Below are 24,185 nucleotides of genomic sequence, written 5' to 3'. Positions count from 1 at the left end.
GAAGAGGGAACTTTTAGATCCAAGAATAACACATCCCTATTTGTCTGCCCATGGTGAGATTTCATGAGATCTATGTCATTCAAGTATCTGATTTGCTCAGAGCCCAGTGGAGACACAGTCTTATTCTGAAAAAGGCATGATACACAAAATAACTCCCTTCGGTCCTTGACAGATAGCACTTGGACCTGCCAGAGCATTTTAGTATCTACAAATTCATAAAAACTTTAAATAGCGCTCAAGCCTGGTCTCTGTCGGAGTCTATGTGATTAAGACCTTTAAGGAGAGAAAGGGGGAAAAATGTGGAAGATTATCATGCCAATTCATTGTCTCCATTGACACAAAAATGCACACTGTCTAAAATCCTAAGGTATGAGCTTTGCTTTCCTCCCACCAAGTACAATGGGAAACTTCCTGATGTTTGAGGTGAGCCTGTGAGGCTGTGGAGACATTGATTCAAGCCAGTTGACACCAAATCCTAGGAAGAACTTCTCTGCTAAATAATATGCTCATCTCTTTGAATGCAGGTTGATTTGCTGGGTAAAATTAACGAGGCATGAAAAACAAGAGCCTCATCAGATAACACTGCTGTTTTCTTGGAGGGAAGAACAAAGATAGAGTTATTCATGGAAAACGGAGAGATCCTAACCTACAAGAATGAGGTAAATTTGTGACAATTTGAGTTCATCACACAGTGATAGGGATAACAGCGGTAGCCTTAGTTATCCTAGTCTTTCAAAACTTGAACTTTTGTCACCACTCTACCCTTTCCCATATGCCACACCCAACTGGATGCCCATTTTATTTCTAAAATATCTCTTGCACTGCTTTCTTGTTTTTATTGCCACTCATTAACACCTAAATTTTCTCTTGGCCAAGAGCACCACGCAGATTCTCATCCGACCTGCTTTCACAAATGATCGCATTGCTTTAATCCAGCGGTTCTCGAAGCATGGCATCTGCAAACGCAGACAGAGCCCATGTGTTCTCAGCCCTGAGATGTTTCATTTTATCTGCTGCCACTCCTGAGTGACAGCCAGACTCACCATTGACTCATGCCACCCTGCCCCTGCTCTTTCTCTCCCTATCTAGATCATTCCTTGCTCCCTGGCTGCCTGCTGCCATCCTGCCCATCCTTTGAGATGCAGCTCACACTCCGTGAGTCTTTAAACCTTCCCTAACCCCCCACACAGATGTAAGTTCTCCCCACATAAAATCCTGAGTGCACTTTATGACGCTTGGCTTTGCATTCCGATTTTGCAGACTTCCTATTTACTCAACTACTGTGCCGCCTCCCTGAGAACAAGCACCATTTCTTATATAACTTCATCCCCCTGGGAATTATTACCCAGGTCAGTGCTTTGGGCAAAACCGTTGATAAAAAAAAAAAAAATACGTGGTGAATGATCAGGATTTCTAAAATCTGAGCCAGGATGTTGGAGCGGGTATAGCTTTTCAAACGTTTTAATCCCTCATTTCAACTCTTCTCATTTACCCCAAAGCTACCAAAACACACACACACACATTCCCCAGGGATTAAAATCTAGCCTCATTCCTAATTTAACCCAAGATTGGATATCTGACCTCACTGATTCATTCAATGAATTTTTATGAGGGTGGACTATATGCCAGACAATAGTGACAAGACAGAGAGGGTCCCTGCTTACGGACCACACAGCTGACGTCCTAGCAGACAATCAATCAGTACTGAACACATTTAGATACTGAAAGAGTTCTGAAGTATATGCACATAAACGGTGATTTAGAAGGAAATAGTTGATGGCTGGAGTGTATCATACAGGCGCTTAAAGAAAAGGAAGGCCTCTTTGAGGACATGACATTTGAATTAAGACCTCAATGTCAAGCCATAGAAATATCTGGAGCAGAGCACTGAGGCAGAGGAAACCCAAGGACGAAGGCTCTGGGATAAGAGTTAAGCTTGATGTGTTCAGAAAGGAAGGAAGAGGGGGCACCTGGGTGGCTCAGTGTTTGAGCATCTGCCATCTGCTCAGGGCGTGATCCTGGGGTTCTGGGATCGAGTCCCGCAACAGACTCCCTGCATGAAGCCTGCTTCTCCCTCTGCCTGTGTCTCTGCTTCTCTCTGTGTCTCTCATGAATAAATAAATAAAATCTTAAAAATAATAATAAATAAAGGAAGGAAGAAAGGAACAGCACCAGGGCTCTGGAGAGTAGTAGAACTGAGGGTTGCAGAGGGGATGTCAGGGGACAGGGAAGTGTCTTGATGAGGGGGGAAGAGGCATGTTTACTTTTTCAGTGTTTTTCCAAAATATGTCCCTACTTCATAAATGCATGGACATGGACTTGCCTCCCCAGGGAATACGTGTCTGCAAAATCCTCTGAGATTTTCAAAGAAAAGAATTAAACATCCAAAGAAGGTAGAAAATTAATTAAGAAGGAAATTACACTTACCATAGGAAATAGCACATATTCTCTGAGGAAATCTTGAGAATCAAACTGATTGTAGTCTCCAAAATCAGCTGAGAAGAAAAGAGGGGGGAGTGGTAGTATTTATTATATGAAATTGAAGATGGAATAAAATAAGAGTAAAATTACCGCCACATTTATTATTCCTACTTCATCCTATTTCTGCACTATTAAGTGAAAACAGTGCCACGATGTGTTTGATATTGTTACCACTTTCACTTAGCAATACTGTAAATATCAGCATGTGAGCACTGTTATACAATTTTCCAGGAAAAAAAAAACCCAGGGAAATTTGAAAGTGATCCCTAAGCTATTTTAAAAATTTAAAACAAACCTATACTTATGTTTTTGTTAAATACGCATCAACACATATCTTAAGAATATCTGCCAAGGGGACTTTTTAACTCAAGGTTAATTAAGAGAACTGAAGAGCCAAACCCATCTGCATCTTTTCATATATTTGCAGCTGGAAATTCCCCCTGTAAATCACCCTTGGCAAACAACCTTGCAAATTTTTACACCTCCCAAACAAGTTCCCATATTGCAAGATGCCAGCAACTCTGTTTTGTCCTGTTTTCATCTCACAATGGTATGTCTGAGCACATGCAAAAAAGAATACCATGAGTCCATATCGTCAATCTATAAATGTCTTGCTTCTCCATCCTGCTCGCTCTCAAGAAGAAAAGAATCATAACAGCATACAAATTTAATTTCATGTAAAAGATCTGGCATCTAATGGGAGACATGGAACACAAGAGTCCAGACAGAAGGCCAGTGAACAGACGCTGCTGAGAACACAAGGATGTACCTACTAACTCATCACATAACGAATGATTGATTAGGGGAGGCATTCAAGACAGCAAAGGTCAGGGGCTCGGCCTACTTTCAAGTTTACTCATCAGTTATCATATTTTCTCACAACTTATAGCTCTGTGGCTGTGTCTTGCTATCTGCCCCAGAAGGGTTCTTGGGAAAATTATCTTACAAATATTATAGCTGGAGGAGTTTCCCTCACTCTGAATGGCTAGCTTTAAGGACCCAGTAAAAAGGGAAGCCAGGGTTAATTCACCAACTTCCTTTAGCCTGAAAGCTATCACCAGGGTCTTCCAATATCCAGGATTTCTGTAATAAACCTGCTGGTTGAAGAGTGAGAGGGATAAAAAAAAGAGGGTGAGAAAGTGAACAGGAGAGAAAGCTTTTTGAGAGGAGAAAGATGTGATTGGCAGATGAGGGACATAGTGGATCTTCTCTTATTTCTATTAAAGGTGTCTTCTTCCATGTTTTTGAGGATCTTTCTGTTATAAATACTAATTGTTCTGTAACATTCTGGGCACTGTTCTTTCCCCTTTTAGTCTTTAAGTGGACAGGTGGGATACAACATATTTTGTGTATTTTCATCCAGAAGGTAACAACAGCAGCTAACTACTGGGAATCGTGTGTCCAGCAAAAGTTGTTCGACTGCTAATATCCCAGGATGAAAAAGATCAAGGGAATGCTGCCTCTTTAGATATTACAGAGCCCAAAAAAGGTTCAACATCAGTTCAGAGTCAGGGATGGGAAGTTCAGCTCACAGCTTCTCCAACACAGTAAGGACTCGGCGGCTGGGATTCCATTTGGATGGGAACTGACTTTAAGGAAAAAGAAGGACTGCAAAGGACACGAGTTTCTTTTAAAAAATTACATTTTGGGCAGCCCCGGTGGCACAGCGGTTTAGCGCCACCTGCAGCCCGGAGTGTGATCCTGGAGACCCGGGATCGAGTCCCACATCGGGCTTCCTGCGGGGAGCCTGCTTCTCCCTCTGCCTGTGTCTCTGCCTCTCTCTCCACCCTCTCTGAATGAATAAATAAATAAATCTTTAAAAAAAATTACATTTTGATCTTTTCACTGTGACTAAAGGCAATTAAGCCACCACTCACTAAAGAGTAATGTATAAATCTGTGTAAGAATCATGTAATATATGTTACATAAAAATATGTAAAAGTATATGTAACAATTTAGAAAGAAAAAAAATAACTGTCCGATAAATCTAGGTAGGACAGGTTGAAAGGTAAATGCACTCCACTATGTGTATGTTGCTTTATATTATAATCGTGCATTTTGTTTTATTTATTTTTTTAAGTAGGCTCCATGCCCAGCATGGGGCTCAACCCAGGGCTCGAACTCATGACTCAGTTCAAGACCTGAGCTGATATCAAGAGTCAGGCTCTTAAGCAACTGAGCCACCCCAGCGCCCCCTACAATTGTGCACTTTAAATCTCCCTTTAACTGTGTGAGAATAAATTATACTACAATGTTTAAAGCTATCACACTTGAAACTGATGGGAAAGTCAAAGAGTCATAACATGAAGCCACAAAATATGACCACAATGGGCAGTGGAATCATTCTGAGAAAATGTTCCACAAACCCTGCATGTAGCTTTAATTAAAGGCAGGATGAAAGCTGCTATTTCTTCAAATAAAACTAAAATGATACAAGCATGAATGATTTGCAAACAGCTTCGAGAAATCCACCAGCCTGCCACCAGAAATCACTATTTGTGTTGTTTTTTCTATTTCTGTACTTTTAACATATCTTGAAATGGAAAGTGAGAGTTACTAAGAGATCATTTAAGTAAATTCAGTTTTTCCCTGTGAGAGGCCAGCAGCACTGCAGTTGAAGAGAAAAATGGGATTTCACATGCTGGCCATCACGCTCCTTACCTTGCACAGCCAAGCCGGCCAGCCGGATCACCTGTTCCAACGTACACCGCAACCGGCCTTCAAGCACGTCTTTTTTGACTTGCAGGTAATACTGATATCTGTTCATGGGAACAGAGGAACAAATAACCTTAAAAACACACACTTGAAATATGTTCCCACAGGATCAATGTTTCTAGATGTAAAACTCTGTATACACAGCAGGACATGCAGGCGATGCTGAGAAAGGTCAGTCCTGTAAAAGATGGAATGTGCCCTCTGCCTGTGTTTATCTCTGTGTGATGTGGCAGGTGCCACATCCTGTGCATTCTCAGTTTGAGAGCATTCATCAAATCATCTCATTGTAGATCAGCAGGATGAATTACTTGATAAGGACCAGTTCTTCATAACAGAGACTGGGAAGGAAAATGCTCTTGCACACCTGGACACCCACGGCAGCACAGCTGCCAAACCTACATCCAACACTGGTGCATTCCTAAAAAAAATTATGGAAACATGCCATTTTTTAAGCTCAACAGTTTGGTGGGGTGAATCACAAACAGGCCACATAGTTTGGCATTCTGCTAGTGGATGGGATAAAGTTTTTCAGAGCCAGGCTCACCCGACAGGTCTGTGCCTCACAAAAACCCAACCCGAAGAACATTCCCAAACCAGCCAAGTACAGGTAAATAGAGTGTGCCCATGTGCAACATCAAATATCAGAGTGGACCACTGTCCTCAGAAGCCAATACAGTGCATTGTTTCCTTGCCAACAAAACTGTACTTAGAATTACCTAAACATTTATGGGCAGCCCAAGTGGCTCAGCGGTTTAGCGCTGCCTTCAGCCCAGAGTGTGATCCCGGAGACCCGGGATCGAGTCCCACATCGGGCTCCCTGCATGGAGCCTGTTTCTCCCTCTGCCTGTGTCTCTGTCTCTCTCCCTCTCTCTGTGTCTCTCATGAATAAATAAATAAAATCTTAAAAAAAAAAAAAGAATTACCTAAACATTTAGAAATCTCCTCATCCCCAAACGTTTCTTCCTAGGACTCTCCCCTTCCCTTGAAAAACACAGTCACCTCTATAACAGACTTTTCCTAGCCTTAATTCTTAGCAAATGCTAACAACCTTTCTGCTCTGGGTAACCGTAACACTCTACTTTTTCTAAATTTGGACATGTCAATCCAGGGAGCTCAAGAGTGATCCAAAGCTCAACTCTTTTAAAGAGAGGCAACCAGCACTGAGAGCTAATTATTGTTGTCTCTACCTTGGCATCATGAATATCATTACATAGCAATCCGATGCCTATTTGAGGGAAGGTCTCGGGTTTTCTGCCTCCTTCCAAAGAGTCTCTATTTCCTGTCTCCTCCTTGGACTAGATGGGGTACAGATAGCCATGTCAGTCCCTGGTGGGAAAAACCTATTCTCAAGTCACAAGGACCAACATTGAGTTATTTGAAAATCCTTTTTAGTAAAACCTAGTAGGTAATAGAAAAACAACATGTTCTTCCTACTACCGTCCTACCTGTCCCCTAAAATTATTCATAATCATTTTATAGGCGCCACTACTGGATCAGTCATTATACTTCCATCCTGGTTCAGGTTTTACTGAGATTTCTCCCAGGATGAACTAAGGGTGCATCAGATTATACTGTTAGATGTGAATCTGTTATTTATGGCTGTAAAACCCGAGCTCCACTACTGATTAAATCAACTAATATATACAATAAGTATCTACGTTGATTTTCAGAGACAAGTCCTTGGTAAGTGTAGAAAAGCTCTGTGCCCACTCCTGCTCTGAGACTAGCAGACACGGCTCCATTTCACCTAGTTATTATATCCTTAGCTGGTTAGGGGCGTCATGGATTCTAAGTCCTTATATATAAGAACATATGGTTAAAAGTCCTTTGCTGGTTAAATAAAGTAGCAGTGCTGCTGTTTCTGAAAGTGCACAAACAGTAAGGAGGAAATACTAGGTAGGATACTTTTTTTTTAAAGATTTTATTTATTCATTCATGAGAGAGAGACAGAGAGAGAGAAGGGAGGTGGGGGGTGCAGAGACACAGGCAGGCTCCATGCAGGGAGCCTGACATGGGACTTGATCCTGGGACTCCAGGATCATGCCCTGGGCCAAAGGCAGGTGCTAAACCGCTGAGCCACCCAGGGATTCCCTAGTAGGATACTTTTAAGGACCTTGTGAAACGGAAGACGCTGCCTGTGGGGGGGGCGGGGGGGTAGTTTTGGGCAATCATCTGCCATGGAAGTTAAAGCAAAAGTCATAACCTATTTGTTATGCATAGCAGAGAATCAGAGTAAAGGAACACATGTTGAAGCAGTAAAGAAATACCAAGAGTAAACCAAAAGAGCAAAGGCTAAAGAGATCTGGTTTGCTGTGGTTAAAATATGCCACATGTTATCTTCTGATTCTCTTTCTTCACCTGTTCACTCAAGTCCCCAAGCTCAGGTACATTCAAGTTTATTTTCAAATGTTTCACCCCAGGTGAGTCAACACTACAGAAGCGCGGTCCTGCACACTCCTATGATACAAGAGCCTGCTGTTTGTCTGTCTGCTTCTCTCCCATTCCAAGCTGTGCACAGGGTCAGTGTTGAGGATCCCAGGTTCTGTGGTTTTATCCAGAGCTCCAACAGAAATGGTTTACCTTAGTGCCTTTGCTTCAAGGAATATGTACCCGGCCAACTGGAAGCAAAGCTTGGGTTTTACAGCCTTAAATAACAGAGTCACATCTAACAGTATAATCTGATGCACCCTCTTAGTTCATCCTGGGAGAAAACTCAGTAAAACCTGAACCAGGATGGAAAACCTGGGCTTCAGAAGCTTACTTCCTTTTCCATGGGGCACAGCACGTTTCCTGTCTGTTCCCTTCCCTCAGGGTTCCTCCTCAGCACCGTCTGCCAAGTTCTTCCCTGTTCCCCAGCCTGACTCTCCGTTTTCCTTCAGCATCTGTCTTGTGCCTCTGGGCCAATTCTCAAGGAAACAGGAAAAGCTCCACTCATTCGTGTAAGGTCACTTTCCCTTCAAGAGGCTGGGACCTGCCCATGAGCCTTTCGGAAGCTCTTTCATGCTTCTAACCTAGCCAATTCTTAGGCAGGAGATCACCTCCTTGTGGACACCGAGGCGGGCCAGGGGGTCGTAGGTCAGCAAAAGATCCTCTCGAGTGACAAGAGTTCACTGTGAACTTTGAAGAGGAGCCACCTAGAATCTGAAGACCATACTTCTGAAAGTGGGAGAAGAAGAAGAAAAGAAGGACGAGGAAGTGTTACCTCATCTTATTGCCAGATGATCCTGCTGTGACTTTCTCCAGGAAAAGGTAAAGGATATTAAAACCAAACAAACAAAACAACCAAACAACAAAAACAAATGCCACCCCCCGCCCCCCACAATTTCGGTATAGGAAAGAATCTTAAGTTTACTGAAGAAATGTGCAATGGGATTCTCAAAAAAGAAAAACAGAACAAACCAGAACACACAATTTCAAGGTAGGAAAAAGTGGTAAAGGTCACCTACCCCTCCTAATCTACAATACCAAATCTCTTCTATATGCCATCCACTCCTTACAATCTTGAGTGGTTTTTTTTTTATTTAATTTAGATAAGGGGGAAGGGGCAGAAGGAGAGGGAGAAGGAGAGAGACAATCTTCAAGCAGACTCCCAACTGAGCAGGGAACCCATCAATCCCAGGACCCCAAGATCATGACCTGAGCTAAAATCAAGAGTTGGATGCTTAAATGAATGCACCACCCAGACACCACCCCATCCTGAGCAGTTTTGACTTATTTTCTGCTCCCCAAGCCCAGGAGAAACATGGATATCCACATTTATTAAGTACTCCTGTATGCAGATGTTGGATAGATGCAGAGGGACACCCTGGAGAGGTTTACGACGGTCTCTGCCTTGCAGGGATGCTCATCTTCTCTTGAACCACTGATGTCATGGTTCTCTCTAATGTGCTATGAAGGGCTTGATTTCCAAGAACCAAAGAGTAAAGCATTTTAAAAGGTGTTACCCTAGCATTATCTGCCATAGCTAGAGCCTTTGGTGGGCTGACACTTCTGGGAATATAATCCGCAGGATCCAGCAAAACAATAGTGGTAGTTTTCTTATCCTGCTGGTCCCAATTTCATCTATAGCTAACACTTTTATAACATACGGGGCAGTTCTAGAACAGATCCACTCCATTCTAGGCAACAGTGTGTCTCAGCCCACTAGCAAAGAACACCAGGATTGTTCCTGGTCATCAGGTTAGACATAGGCTCCTACGGGATACAAGACTGAGGAGCTGTTGAATGCATAACTCTTTCCCGGAAGCCACCCAGACTACGAGAGAATCTGAACAGCGTTAATGATACACTGCTATTCCCACGTGAGATTGTGGAGATTACGATGTGAGATTGCAGAAATGAGAACAAAATCTGGACCACTTTGGAAATTGGTACATTTTGGCTCAAAAGCCATTTTTGTAAAGTATAATAATTCTATCCTATATGAAGACTAAATTAGAGAATATGAGCTGAAATTCTATTTCTAGAATGTTTGGGTTTTGCTTATTTTTGATTAGAGATTCAATTCTAACGGCAGTAAAATATAACAGTGAATCCTATTTTGGAAACATGCAATTTCACGGAAGTATACTCCACCCTGTCATAGCTCTGGGTGGAGGAGGAAAAAAAAAACACACCAATCTTCATGCCAGGAAAGTAAGTATTTGCCAACTTTCCAAAGGGATCCTCTTTGAAAACCCAAGCTCACAAGGAAAACTTTTTAATATTTTTCATATTCAAAGACCCTGGAAATAGTCCATCTGACTGCTGGGGTCCAGTGAATAGTTTTAGGTTAGGATTCTACTCTCCCTCTAAGAACTGGTAAATATAACTATGCTTGTTGAATAAAGGTAAAATGTCTATTCTCAAAGTGTTCTGTTTTGTTTTTAATCCATAGAGATTAAAATTCAGGTTTCTCTAGGGAAAACAGAAAAGCTTCCTGATAGTCAGTGCTATTAAATATTATTAACTGGAAACTGATAGATAATATGAACCAGTTGTTGGATGTCTCATCTATCTGGGATAGTTCCCCTTCAATCTTGAGAAAACAAGTGACTTCTCCATGTTCTTTCCTCCCCTTAAGAATTCTGAAAAGGAAGTTTTAAAAAATGCTAGACCGGGTCAAATCAATGGAGTATTCAGTACTTCTGACAGTTTATCAAAGAACTCTTTCAAAATTATACCCTGTAACATTATCCTCAACATTTATAGATGTACTGCTAAGATCTTCAATCTCTCTTTTTGATTTATATATGGGGACTTTAAACACTTATGCAACTCTGCTCTATTTGCAGGTCTGTGACTGCTTCTCAGATGGAGACATTCCATGTGGTGTCCTGAAAAGTATGGACTGTACTACCACAGAACCACAAATACGACAGGACGAACATAGAGGACGAGTACGTGTTGCTTTTGAAGTATTCCCCACCCCTCCCACAAGTGAAATATTCATTCCAAGTCCAGTCCAGCAGAAGTGCCTCCAACAGAGAAGAGCTGCGAAAGAATAAAAGCCTTAAGAGCTGATCTTGATCATGCTTCTACTCAAGGGCTCAACATTCTCAGCATAAATCACAGGATGATGAGAGAGGAGAGGGGGTGGCCATTATTACTGCTCCAAATGTCTGCTCTCCATGAAGCCTCCCCTCCACCCACCTACCTCATCAACTCTGTAACTAGGCTTTGGGGTCAATGGAATGGGGGTGGAGGTGACACGTGCCTCCCCTGAGTAGAAGGCTTCCAAGTCATCTGTTTCTCTTTGCCCTGAGACCTGCTGTGTCCAATGAGGACTGCCGCTCCGTTGGCCTGAGCTCCAGGGAAAAAAGGCAGTGGACACAGTAGACACGTAAGTCAGGCAAGACACAAGCCTTTGTTTCTGAAGGTCAAAGAGATCCATGGGTCATGCACTGTCACGGCATGATTAAGCCTAAGCTACTTGACAAAGGAAAGATTTCAAAAATCCAAGTCCTACCCTTTTGTGTTTATAGAAGGAAACTGTGTGGAGCAAGAAGAATGACTGGCCCAAGGTAGCACTGTCCTTGTGGTCAGGGCCAGACAGACCAGAGCTTGGAGCTCTCCTTTCACACAGCAACCACACAAGTAGTAAGAGTGGGATCTGATTCTCAGCCACTGCAGGCAAGTCACCGTTCCCATTGAAGTCCAAAAATAAAAACAAAAATAAAAACATATACTACCTGGTGATTTTTATGATCCAGAGGTCTCTAAGGAAAGGCTTTCATAACCAAGCAGCCTTCCTCCCCATCAGGTTGTATGTGTCACAGCATGAGACAGACACTGACATGAGGAGCTTTTCTGTAAAAACATATTATAGGACAGTCCTAAGTGGATTCAGATCTGGTTTTTTGTCCCAGCAGTAGTCTCTGGGAAATTTCACTTTCCTCCTCCAGAGATAGATGGAGGCAAAGAAGATGGAGCTGTGCATTCTAATGGCTCGTTAACAACATTATAAGACCCACAGAGAGACAAAGTAAAACCCAGAGAGCAAGGTCCCTACCTAGGAGAGGCTAGGTTCTAGCCAGAAGTGGGCCTAGATGGACCTTAGGGGTATTTCCAATGGCAGATTTTTTTTTTTTTAAAGCAAACTACAGTTCATCCTCAGTGTCACACACACTCTTTACTGACTCTTGCACTGAGACAAGGTACTTCTATACTATGGATCATAAGAAAGTTATCTAGACTTCATTCTGTTGCTAGCTTACTTAATAACACCTGATGAGTTGTATGATTGGCACATATCACCCATGCATTACTCTTTTTTCACCCCCACTGCCCAAGGAGATCTGAGAGAGAAAGAAAATGCTTTCTCATAGTTAAAAATAGGTTAGTGAAAGCATTCTGTAAGCTGTAACTATCGACCTGTAGTACCACTGTTATTACCAGACAGCTCCTGTCTGCCTCTCCCTTCTCTACAGGTCAAGGTTAGTCAAACCAGCTTATCTTTTCCCATGTGTGTAGTCAGTGGAGATGTGACAACTTAGAGAAGAGGGGAGCATATTAATGCCATCCTTATGTTCTTCAATCTGTGAAGGTTTTCCATCAACTACTGGAGCGAGAGTGCAACAGAGAGAAAGATGGGTTGTTTGTTATTGTTATTATGAAGGCAAGTGTTTCCTTACTAGAAAACTTCCTTTGCAATCATCCACATCAGAAGAATCTTGCTAGAATGTACTGGAACCCAGCTCTCCCAGGACAGTGCAGTATATACCAAAGCACAAGCATTGCTTTCTGGTTGACATTACATTGGGCAAGTAGGAAATAAATGTCCAAGTTTCTCTACTATAAAAGACAAAAAAAAAAAAAAGAGGGGACTGAGGACAAGCTGTCCTAGAATTCTGGGGTACAGAACAGCAAAGGAACGTAATTTTAACACTGAGATTGACAGAGATACCAACAAGAGAGAAAGAGCACATTCCATCCATTCCAAAGGGTGTTCACAACTGTAAATCCAGATAATGGGCAGGGTGGCCCACCCTGTTCTCTGTCTGCTAGGACCAGATAAACAGGACGACACAGGAATGCGCCCAGATAAACCTGAATGCCTCCCTCCCTCTGTCCCTCTATCCTCAAAAAGCCTTAGAAGATTTCAGTTTATGATTATTCAAGTATAATAATGTGTTTGAGACCTGACCCATGCACTATCTGAAAGTTTTTATACTTAATGAACGTTCAAGTTGACAGTCAATTAAAACTCTGCATTGTCAAGCCTACTACAAAGCCAACACTCCTGCAACTGTGCAAAATTGAAATAACCCAATGGGGGAGGCATGGCTAACACTATAACTTGACAAAGATAACCTTAAAAGGGAAAGTTTTTGTCCTAGCCTTTTCACACCACAAGCCAATACATGTGCATGCATGAAAATACAAACACGTGCATACACTCAAACACACTCAGACAAGACTGTCTTGGGAAAGATTCAATTCCAGAAGTTTTCAACGTTCATGGATCGATACCGTTTTGCCACTGACGCCTAACTTCTTATCGAGACTCCTTAGGAGTCTCATGAGTCAAAGGATTGCAATTCTTTCCTAAAAAGGATAATGTTTGTTGAAAAGCACACAAACACACACAGGCCTTAACTACGAGTGAAAAAAAGGCCAATGATAGCAAGGTGTTGCAAAAGAGAAAAGCATGCCACAACCTGATCCTTGCTTTCTGCTCTTGAACTCCTGCATTAATTATAACAAATTACAGGGAATCCAAGTACAGTTTATAAGTACAATAAACTCCCTAATAATAGCCTATAATTTAATCAAGGGTTCTCTTTAAAAAAGAAAAACTCCTTCTCTACAATACATCATAGAGGGAGAGAGACTATCCTGACACTACTTTCTGCCACACTCTATGCTAGTAGGTACAGATTCCTTCATGACAATCCCAATGATACGATTTAAAAGAGCCAGAAAGGTTTCACTGCTGTGGGCTGTGATGCCCTGAACTAGGAAAACATAACAGAAGTAGAAATACCTAGTCTTGAAAGAAAATACAGTCCTAGAGCATGTGATGTTAAAATAGAATCTGAGTCTGTTTTGCTCTGTCTTAAAAATCTCCAATGACTTGGAAAACAGTTTGGCAGTTCCTCAAAAAGTTAATTATGGAGTTATCATATGACCCAGCAATTCCACTCCTAGGTAGGATCCCCAAGAGAACTGAGAATGCATGTTCACACAGAAACTCGTACACAAATAGCAGCATTATTTATAATGGTCCAAAAGAGGAAACAACCCAAATGTCCATCAACTTATGAATGGATAGACAAAATGCCATCTGTCCATCTGTCCATACGATGGCATAGGATTTAGTCACAGAAAGGATTGAGGTACTGATACTGCTACCACGTGAATGAATTATGAAAACATTAAGTGAAAGATGACACACAAAAAGGTCATATGTTGGATGCTTCCATTTATACGAAATGTCCAGGATAGGCAAATCCATAGACAGAAAGTAGATTAGTGGTCGTCAGAGGCTAAGAGAAGAGAGGCAGGGACAAGAAAGTGTTCTGAAATTAGATCCTGCCAATGGTTGCACAGTGTTGTGACTATACCAAGAACCACTTAATGGTATACTGTAAAATAGTTAAAATATTACATGTTATGTGAAGTGAATTTTATCTCAACCAAATAAAACCTCCAACTGCCTTAGTTGGGAAAAAGTTCACATTTCTGATATGGTATAGAGGCTCCTCATGATCCACTCAGGACTCCTTCCTTTCTGACTTCACATCTCCCTAAATGCCACACACCTGAACGGTAATCGGTGTACTATGCTTCCCCACCATGTTCCTTTCCGCCTCCTTCCTGTTTCTGCTGACAGTCCTTGCCTATCCTCCTCCATTTGTACAATCACCTATTCATCCTTTAAAGCTCAGTTGAAATCGATCTGTTTTCCATCAGCTTCCCAAACCTCAGCCAGTAAATGGAGCCTCCCCCAGCCCCCGCAGCACTTCACCCAGGACTCTCCTGCAATGTCATCTGTACCTCCCCCAGTCCACCATAACCTCCTCCCAGACTGGAGACGGGATCCTATAATTTGATGTCGGTACCTGGCACTAAGTACATACTCAATAAACATTTCTGAGTAGATGAAATGCTAACAGGAGAACTCATACGGAGAGAGGGAGATTGATCACCTCATAGTAAGATTATGAGATGTTCTTTCTATAGTACAAAAGAGGCAACGAGGTTTCAAACATGTAACCCATCATGCCATCATGCACTAAGCAGAAAGCCTTGAACTTCTGCGTTTAGACAAAGGGGGGAAAATTCCTTCAAAGACCCAGGAGAGCCAACACAATATTGAAGGAGAGCAAATCTGGAAAAATGACACTACCCAATTTCAAGACATGATAAAGACATAGACAAGAAAATGTAGTATCAGGGAAAAAATAAACAAATAGACCAACAGAAGAGGGAGTCCGGATATAAACCTTCATAGAGTCAGCTGATCTTTCACAAAGGGGCAAAGGCAATACAATGGAACAAAGATAATCAACCTCTTTATCAAATGGTGTTGGCATAATTGTGGATCACATACCAAAACAAATTTTAAAAACCCCAAAAAACCCTAAACAACAACAACAAAAAAAATTGAAATGACCTTGCACCCTTCACAAAAATTAATTCAAAATGAATGACAGACCTAAATGCAAAATGTAAAACCATAAGAATCCTAGAAGATAATGGGAGAAAATCTGATGACTATGGATATGGCAATGACATTTCAGATACAACACCAAAGACACAATTAATGAAAGAAATTACTTGCTTTGTTAAAATGTAAAACTCTGTTCTGCAAAAAGCAACGTCAAAGAGAATGAGAAGACCAGCTACAGCCTGGGAGAAACCATTTACGAAAGATACATCTGATAAAGGACTGATCCAAAATATACAAAGAGCTCTTAAAACTCAATCCAATTAAAAAATGGGCCAAAGATCTTAGTGGACACTTCATCAAAGAAACTAAGTAGATAGCAAAGGAATACATGAAAAGATACTCCACATCATGTCATGAGGGAAAGGCAAATTAAGACAACGAGATACCACTACACAACTATTAGAATGGCTAAAATCCAGAACACTGACAACCAAATGCTGGCAAGGATGTGGAGCAATAAGAACTCTCATTCACGGCTGTGGGAATGCAAAATGGTACAGCCACTTCGGAAGACAGTTTGGTGGTTTAAGACACCAAACTGTCTTCTTAAACTAAACATACGCTTACCATATGATCCAGCAATCATGCTCCTTGGTATTCACTCAGAGGAGTTGAAAACTTCTGTCCATATAAAAACCTGCACAGAGATGTTCCCAGCAGCTTTATCCATAATTTCCAAGACTTGAGAGCAATCAAGAAGTCCTTCAGTAGGTGACTGGATAAACACACGGTGGCACATCCAGACAATAGAATATTATTTGGCACCAAAAAGAAATGGGCTATCAAGCCACGAAAAGACATGGAGGAACCTTAAATGTCTATTGCTAAGTGAAACAAATATAAAAAGTCTACACGCTGTCTGACTCCAACTACATGACATTCTAGGAAAGGCAAACCTATGAAGACACTAAAAAGAACAGTGGTTGCGGAAGGGAAGATGAATAGGCAGAGAGCCCAGACTCGCAGGGTAGTAAAAATACTCTATATGATACTATAATGATGGATACATGTCATTATACATTTGTCCAAATCCATAGGATACACAACACAAAGAGTGAACCCCCTACAGTCAACTATGGCCTCTGGGTGATGATGATGTATCATTCTTGGTAAAGATACTGATGAGTGATGCTGATATTGGTGGAGACTAAGCACGTATGAGGGCAGGGGGGTATACGGGAAATCTCTGTATCTTCCTCTCAATTTTGTTGTAAATCTAAACCTGCTCTAAAAAAGATAGAATCTTACCAAACAACAACAACAACACACACAACTTATTCAGTGTGGACCATTTGTTTATGTGTTGATGATTTACACTGCTTTCTGAGCTACCAAGTAGCAAAGAAGGAACTCAGGCCTGAATCACAGTCAAGGACCAACAACAGCAAGAAATAAACCCTCATGGAGGCAAACCAGAAGAGACTCTTAACTCTAGGAAACAAACTGAGGGTTGCTTCAGGGGAGGTGGGTGGGGATGGGGTAACTGGGTGACAGGCGTTAAGGAGGGCATGTGATGTCATGAGAACTGGGTGTTACATGCAAATGATGAACCATCAAATTTTACCCCCCAAACGAATAATACAGTATATGTTCATGAGATTGAATTTATTATTTATTTTATTTATTTTTTAAGAGTCTACTATTTATTCATGAGAGACACAGAGAGGCAGAGACACAGGCAGAGGGGTAAGCAGGCTCCATGCAGGGAGCCCGATGTGGGACATGATCCCAAGACTCCAGGATCACGCCCTGGACTAAAAGCAGACGCTCAACACTGAGCCACCCAGGCATCCCACGAAATTGAATTCAAATCAAGAATTTAAAAAAAAAGAAAAAAAAAAAGAAAGTAACCCTCACGGTGGGCAAAACAACAAGGGTCCCTGCAGACTAGCATGACAAAACCACTCCTCTACATTGCCACTGTAAAATATGGAGCCTTATCCCTCTGATACTAGGAATAAGTATGTCTTGACTCATCAGTTCAAACTATATACCTGCCTGCCTCGAAAATCATATGTTCATAATATTACCTATAACTCCACTGTGGGAAAAGGGAGCTTAAATTACAGCTGTAAGTTGGGTGAGTCAACTTTCCAAAAATCTGTCTTCCTGGTAAAGAGCCAGGATTGTGGCTAAGAGGTTGACATGAATCCTTAAAAATTTGGTGAGCTAGCAGATGGAAGAGTAGGACTGTTGTTAGCTCTCTGCCTGTCCTGAAGGAGAAAATAAATAACAATCAATGAACATGAGGCGAGAGGATCATCTCTGTGGATGGTCATGAGCTCTTCCCTAGTTCCTAGTTAAAGATGGCGCCAACATTCTCACAAGTGAACAACTGCCAAAGAAGCTAATTCTTCCCTCAATGCAGCAATGCCCCAGAAGTGAGCAGGAGATACTATGTATGGGCTTAATAAATATTTGGTGAATGAATGATGGAATGAAAGTAATTAATTACTTTCTGTAATTAATTAGAGATCATAGATCTCTAGGGATCTAGAGAAATAGAAGAGAGAAATAGAAGTTCCCAGCCTATATTAAGTCACATAGCTAGACACACAGAGTATCTGATCATTACTGTTGACCAGGAAGCTCAGGATGGATACAGATGAATAGGAAGACCATCGGGTACTAGCATTCTATCTTCTTCAACCCAGTTTCCTACCATCACAGCAGGTCAGCACAAAGTGGAGGCTGTCCTTTGCTCTTAGAAATGGAATTATTTTTTTTCAAAGATTTTATTTATTTATTCATGAGAGACACACAGAGAGAGGCAGAGACACAGGCAGAGGGAGAAGCAGGCTCCCTGCAAGAAGGCTGATGTGGGACTGGATCCGGGACCTCAGGATCATGCCCTGAGCCAAAGGCAGAGGCTCAACTGCTGAGTCACACAGGCGTCCCTAGAAATGGAATTAATACAATGGAATAATAATTAGCCATCAAAAAAAAAAAAAAAGAAATCTTGCCATTTGCAAGGATGTGGATGGAACTAGAGGGTATTACGGAATCAGTAAATTCTACCTCTGAAACCAATAATACATTATGTTAATTAACTGAATTTAAATAAAATTTAAAAAAAAAGAAAAAAGAAAAGGAATATGCCAGTCGACCCAACTCTCACATACCTGGTGGACTCCAGAAACCACCTCAGATTCTATATTATCCAAAAGGCAAGTGATAAGCCAGGCCAAGGGAACACCTTGCAGCTGTGGGGACCCTCTCATCTAAGGTAAGTGTTAGAAGGAAATGATCTGTCATTGATCGTGATATTTTTCCTGCCTGCCTTCATTTCTGTCTAGAGTTAGCCCAGTCTGGGCTCTGACCCCTCAGTACTCTTCGAACATCACCTCCTACACATCCCTCCCGCCAGCATCCCTGTCATCAAAACCATGGCCCCACCCAGGTTTTGTCCCTATGAGCTAGCCAAGTCTAATTTTACACTCTGGTTACTGTTTCTACTTTTTGGCCAATTTAAATTTTATTTTATTTTTTTTAAGATTTTATTTATTTATTCATGAGAGACACACAGAGAGAGAGAGAGAGAGAGAGAGAGAGAGAGGCAGAGACACAGGCAGAGGGAGAAGCAGGCCCCATGCAGGAAGCCTGATGTGGGACTCGATCCCTGGTCTCCAGGACCACACCCTAGGCTGAAGGTGGCACTAAACCACTGAGCCACCTGGGCTGCCCCTAATTTAAATTTTAAATGCATCTAATCATTGGGCTTTTAGGTTTCTGTACTTCAACTCTGCAGGTACCCATGGGCTCTCTTAGTCACTTCATGCACATTTTCTCATAGTCATGGCTTAAAAACGTCTGAGTACTAAAAGAGTGACCCATATTAAAGTATATTTAAAAACACTGATGGAGAAACACACATACATATACAAGCTAGATGGGAAATTCATCAGAAATAGCAAAAGAGCTACTTCTACCAAGAAGTCAGAAATACAGGAGATCCCTTGAGATCCTCCTACTGGATGACATTTATTTCCACATTATGTACCCTACTCTGAGACAACTGCCCAGGCCATCCCACTTTGAATCTGGCCAATAAGATCCATGTTCAACCTCTCATGAACCACAGCTCTTCAGTGTCCCAGATTTTATATATTGCTAATGATGACAGGCTCACCCCTCTCCACCGAGCCCATAAGTACCCTGAAGTCAGTAACCACCCCTCTTTGTTTAATAATTCACAGATAGAGTAGATGATTTGAGACTCAGGAACCTGTGCAGAAAGCATTACGATCATTTACTGACTCAGAGAAGCCCAGTGGGTAAAAAGAATGCTTCTTTGGAAGCGAGCCACCCACATAGTTGGCATAAAACAATATTGGACTCAGCAGCAAAACAAAAACCCCAAATCACCTAAACTCCAGGTATTGCACAATATAAAGCTTTTCCCTAGCCACTGAACTAGAATATTTCATTCTATCTTCTTTGTTCCCACTGGATTTTGTAACTAACATAGTTTGATTAGGCAATTTGTTTAATTATGAATATCTACTTTCCTTGGCTATTTTAAAAGCTTGTTTTGTTTCTCTTTGTATTTGCCCTCGACATCTAGCATACAGTAGGTCTTCACTGTACATTTACATCGGAGCAAGACAGGAGGACACCTATATGTGACGTGGCCTTCCTTCAAAGCCAACTAATTACAGAATGGCTGAAAGAAACTCTACATTGTTGCTAGGTTATACTCTGAAAGAAATAATAAAAATAAAAATATCCCACATGTCTATTAAAAGCTTTAGAGCCTTGAACTCTCCACAACTGAAATCATAATCAATTTCTCTAGATGTTAAATCAGAAGATTCAAATGATCCTTCATTGTAATGGTGCCTTAGATTCACAACACTGTTTTCCAAGTGTTCTTTGGTGCAGTAGTTCATGTCATTTCATATTCACAGAAACTCTCAAAGATGGTCACATGTTTTGCATTTACCCATGAGGAAATGCAAGCTCAGAGAGGCAAGGTGACTTGCCAGGTCTTCTAATTTTATAGGCAAGTGCCCTTTTATTACAATGCTGTGCCTGTGTAGTCAACTGGCATGGTCTGTCATTTCTGTAGATCTGGAGTATAAATGTGAAAGGAAACATTGGAAGGATGAAAAAAAAAACTACAGAAAGTTGTAAACACACGACAACATGAATCCAGGGACCATTTACTGAATTTTTGCAGCTGGAAATGAATGCTCTTCTTCTGCAGAATCTTCAAAAGCAGCTGAGGGTATCAAATGTAGCAGCAACTGCCAAAGATAAAATACCAAACCAGCAAACATCTCACTGCCCAAGAATCTAGCATCTTCCTATGCTGCTATGTCTGCCAAAATTGTGCTTGACATTTTTAGGCATGGAAATGTCTGTCTACAATTCTTCCTTTCAACCCTCATCTAGGGCTCTAGGATTAAAGGACTAGATAGAGATACTCCTTTTGTTGGATGCAATTTAAGAAATACTTCTGGATGCCCTTTCTTCTTTTAGAGTATGGTTTTCTAACTGCCCCAGTCCCTTTTATTTTTTATTTATTTATTTATTTTCTTGCCCCAGTCCCTTTTAAAGGCAATCTTTAACACCCTACTCCCCAAACACATAGTAAACTTAAAGGTAGAAAATGCCATTTCCTAGAAAAGAAAATGATGATCTACAGAGACAACAGACTATATACAGGTGGAAAGAAGCCCTTTGTTTAGGTATGAGGACAAAGATGGGGGATTGTCTAGCCAAGAACTGTAATCGGCACATCAGAGAAAATTCGTTTCTTCCATTTCATGGAGAAGGGTGCTATAAATATACTTCGCCTTTTCATTCTAAGTTTAAGAATTTAAAACGAACTCGTTGGTATAGCAGCACATCAAAAGTCTTTTTAGGAACCAAGAATTCACTGGGGCATAAATCTAAGAAAGGGTGCCAGTTCTGGATATCCAGTGGCTAAACTGGGCACCCACTGTGGGTATATAACTCCAGGTTTAGAGGACAGGAGTCCTACAGAAGTACTCAGTAGGTATTCAAATTCCCCCTTAACACAAAGCTCAGTAGGCTTCTCCTAAAAATTAAGCCTGCAGAAAATATATGGTCTCCTATATTTAAATGTGCCCATGAAACCAGTCTGAAATCTATTGGTTACAAATCATTTAAAAGCTGTCAAATCCCATAACTATCATGATTTCTTAGCCTCTTGCACGCTTTTATTTAAAAATGACACCAAATTAGACCCAAACTACTGGCAAAATATTAGAAATGTACTAGTAAATATGTTCAATTATTTATTCATCCATCTGACAAAACTCAATGAGCACACACTGCATGCCAGGAATCGTCCTCAGCACCAAGGATATGGCAGCAAATGAAAAATCCCAGTCTCTGCTCTCCTTCAAGGAACTTACCAATGAGGACAACAAGCAACAATTAAGGAAATAAATAAGTTCACAAAGATAAAATCAGATAAAAGTTATGGAGAGTAGTAAAGTGGGAGGTGGTCAAGAAAGGTCTCCCTGATAAGGTGAACTATGAGCAGCAATCTGAAAGAAATGAAGAGCTAGCCTTATCAGTATTTGAGGGAAGGATGTTCTGGTTCAGCAGATACAAGGGCTTATAGGAACTGATGTAGTCATGTGTTCAAAAACAGCAAGGAAGACCTTGAAGCGAAAAGTGAGCAAGAGGACAAATGGTAGGGAAGGAAGGGGGAAGCGTCACAGAGGCAAACTGTGATGGAAGGTTCTGGACTATTCTGTGTAAGATGGCAAAGCAGGAGAAGGAAAGAAGCCATATAACCTAGCACACTGAAAAGAAAGGCAGTGGTTGCTGCATAGACACTGGCCTATGAGGGGCAAGGGTGGAAATCAGGATGGAAGTCAGGAGAAGGGACAGTGGACGAGCTGGAAAAGTAGCAGCGGATATGTGAGGAGGTGGTCAGACTCTGGGCATGTTCTGAAGGTTAGATGTGGGCTGGGTGAGAAGGAACTCAAGGATGCTTGCAAGAGTTCTGGCTGGAGGCATGAAAATACTTTTTTTTTTTTAAGATTTCATTCATTTATTCATGAGACACAGAGAGAGAGAAGCAGAAACACAGGCAGAGGGAGAAGCAGGCTCCCTGGGAGGAGCCTGATGAGGGACTCGATCCCAGGACTCTGGGATCACAACCTAAGCCAAAGGCAGACGCTCAACCACTGAGCCACCTGGGTACCTCAAAAATAAAAATTTTAGATGAAGACTCCTCCTCCTTTTTGGAGAACTGACAGACTGCTTCTGTGGGGAAAATAGACTTAACTATTGCTTTAAAAAAATTGTACCCAGATTATCTTTCACTAAAACTTATAAGTTCATCAAACCACTTCATTCAAACATTTGATTTCATATTTTTTTAAGTTGTGGAGGGAGGGGGTGACTCTTTTTGATATAGCAATTGATTTCCTCTTTTTTTTTTAATCATTCTTTTTCTCTTCCTTGTTCCCTAAATCCTCTGCTTCATATTTCTGTATGAGAAATAGCTTTACAGGACACCTGGGTGGCTCAGTTGGTGAAGCGTCAGCCTTTGGCCCAGGTCATGATCCTGGGGTCCTGGGATCCAGCCCTGCATCAGAATCCTTGCTCTGTGAGGAGTCGGCTTCTCCCTCTCCCTTTGCCCTTCTCCCTGCTTGTGGTCTCTCTCTGTCATATAAATAAAATCTTAAAAAAAAAAAAAAAGAAAGAATTTTACAGAATGAAACTCAGATATTTCTACTTGTTTTCTATGGCATGAATTTTCCATGCAGACCAAGAATGATAAGGAGATGTGTAGTACATGTGAAATGGGCAAAGGTTAAGTGGTATGAAATGGGAAATGAAGCACTACTTTCACTCCATCTTTGGCAAAACTCTCTGGAAAGGTCAAATCACAGCCACTTCCTACTTGATCCTCATTATAAAACTGTCATACTTAAAAAAAAACTACCAGTATCATTCATCAAATTAAGAATAATAACGCTAAAAATGGTCTTTGAAGTACAACTTAACCACAAAACATGCCCTAAAAAAATTAGAGAAGAGAAACAAAGTTTGTGTAATTAATAGTTAGAAGCCCATACATTTTGTTATTTAGAATTTTATTATTTTTATGAAAACTCATTTACAGCCACTATCACCTTTACACTGGAAGGAGTGGTTGGGAGGGGCTCAGTCAGTGAAGGGTCCGACTTTTGATTTTTGATCAGGTCATGATCTCAGGGTCATGGGAATAAGCCCTTCATCAGGAACTGCGCTCAGCACAGAGTCTGTTTGTCCCTCTCTCTCTGCTCCTCCCCTTGCTCACACGCTCTTTCTCCAAAATAAATAAATAAATAAATAAATAAATAAATAAATAAATAAATAAATAAATAAATCTTTAAAAAAAGCATAGACAAAGGAAAACATCTTGTAGTGGACTCTCCTATAGTTTATCATTTATATGTGTTTGTATAAACTCTTCTTTATGTTGATCACCTTCTCTATGGAGGGGATCTGTAATAATTAGCACATGAACATAAACCATTCTCTGGGAAGAGAACAACATTGTTTCACACTCTTTTTAGAGAATATAGTTCAGTATCTAATTTTGATCATTCAAGTAACTAGAGTACCATATGTTCTTATAATTCCCAACCAGAATTTTATAAAAATGGAAGGAGCCATTCATCAGCTACTATAAACATTTCAAAAATGTGACCTTCATGAGAGCAGAGATTTTGTCTATTTTGTTCACTGCCGTATCTCCAGTACCTGGAAGATTCCTAACACACAACAGACGCTCGGTGAATACTTATTGAATGTATATACACCAAGTTAACTAAAATACTGATAATGCAAAAAAAAATACTGATAA

The 24,185-nt window shown here is 41.0% G+C and overlaps 1 protein-coding gene across 3 annotated transcripts in view; it reads right to left on the bottom strand.

Moving 5' to 3' along the window:
- The window catches only part of PTPN14 (protein tyrosine phosphatase non-receptor type 14), a 178,460-nt gene that overhangs the window by 50,927 nt on the left and 103,348 nt on the right, over window positions 1-24,185 (bottom strand). For all 3 annotated transcript variants that reach the window (XM_055319539.1, XM_055319537.1, XM_055319540.1), the window contains 2 exons: window positions 5,143-5,240; window positions 2,428-2,495 (listed from right to left, as the gene is read on the bottom strand). In XM_055319539.1, coding sequence (XP_055175514.1) covers window positions 2,428-2,495; window positions 5,143-5,240 — 166 coding nt within the window. The remainder of the gene's footprint in view (window positions 1-2,427; window positions 2,496-5,142; window positions 5,241-24,185) is intronic.

Source organism: Nyctereutes procyonoides, unplaced genomic scaffold (assembly GCF_905146905.1).
Source record: "Nyctereutes procyonoides isolate TBG_1078 unplaced genomic scaffold, NYPRO_anot_genome, whole genome shotgun sequence".
NCBI lineage: Eukaryota > Metazoa > Chordata > Mammalia > Carnivora > Canidae > Nyctereutes > Nyctereutes procyonoides.
The sequence above is the reverse complement of the archived record's forward strand: the minus strand, read 5'-3'. Positions and strand labels throughout refer to the sequence as shown.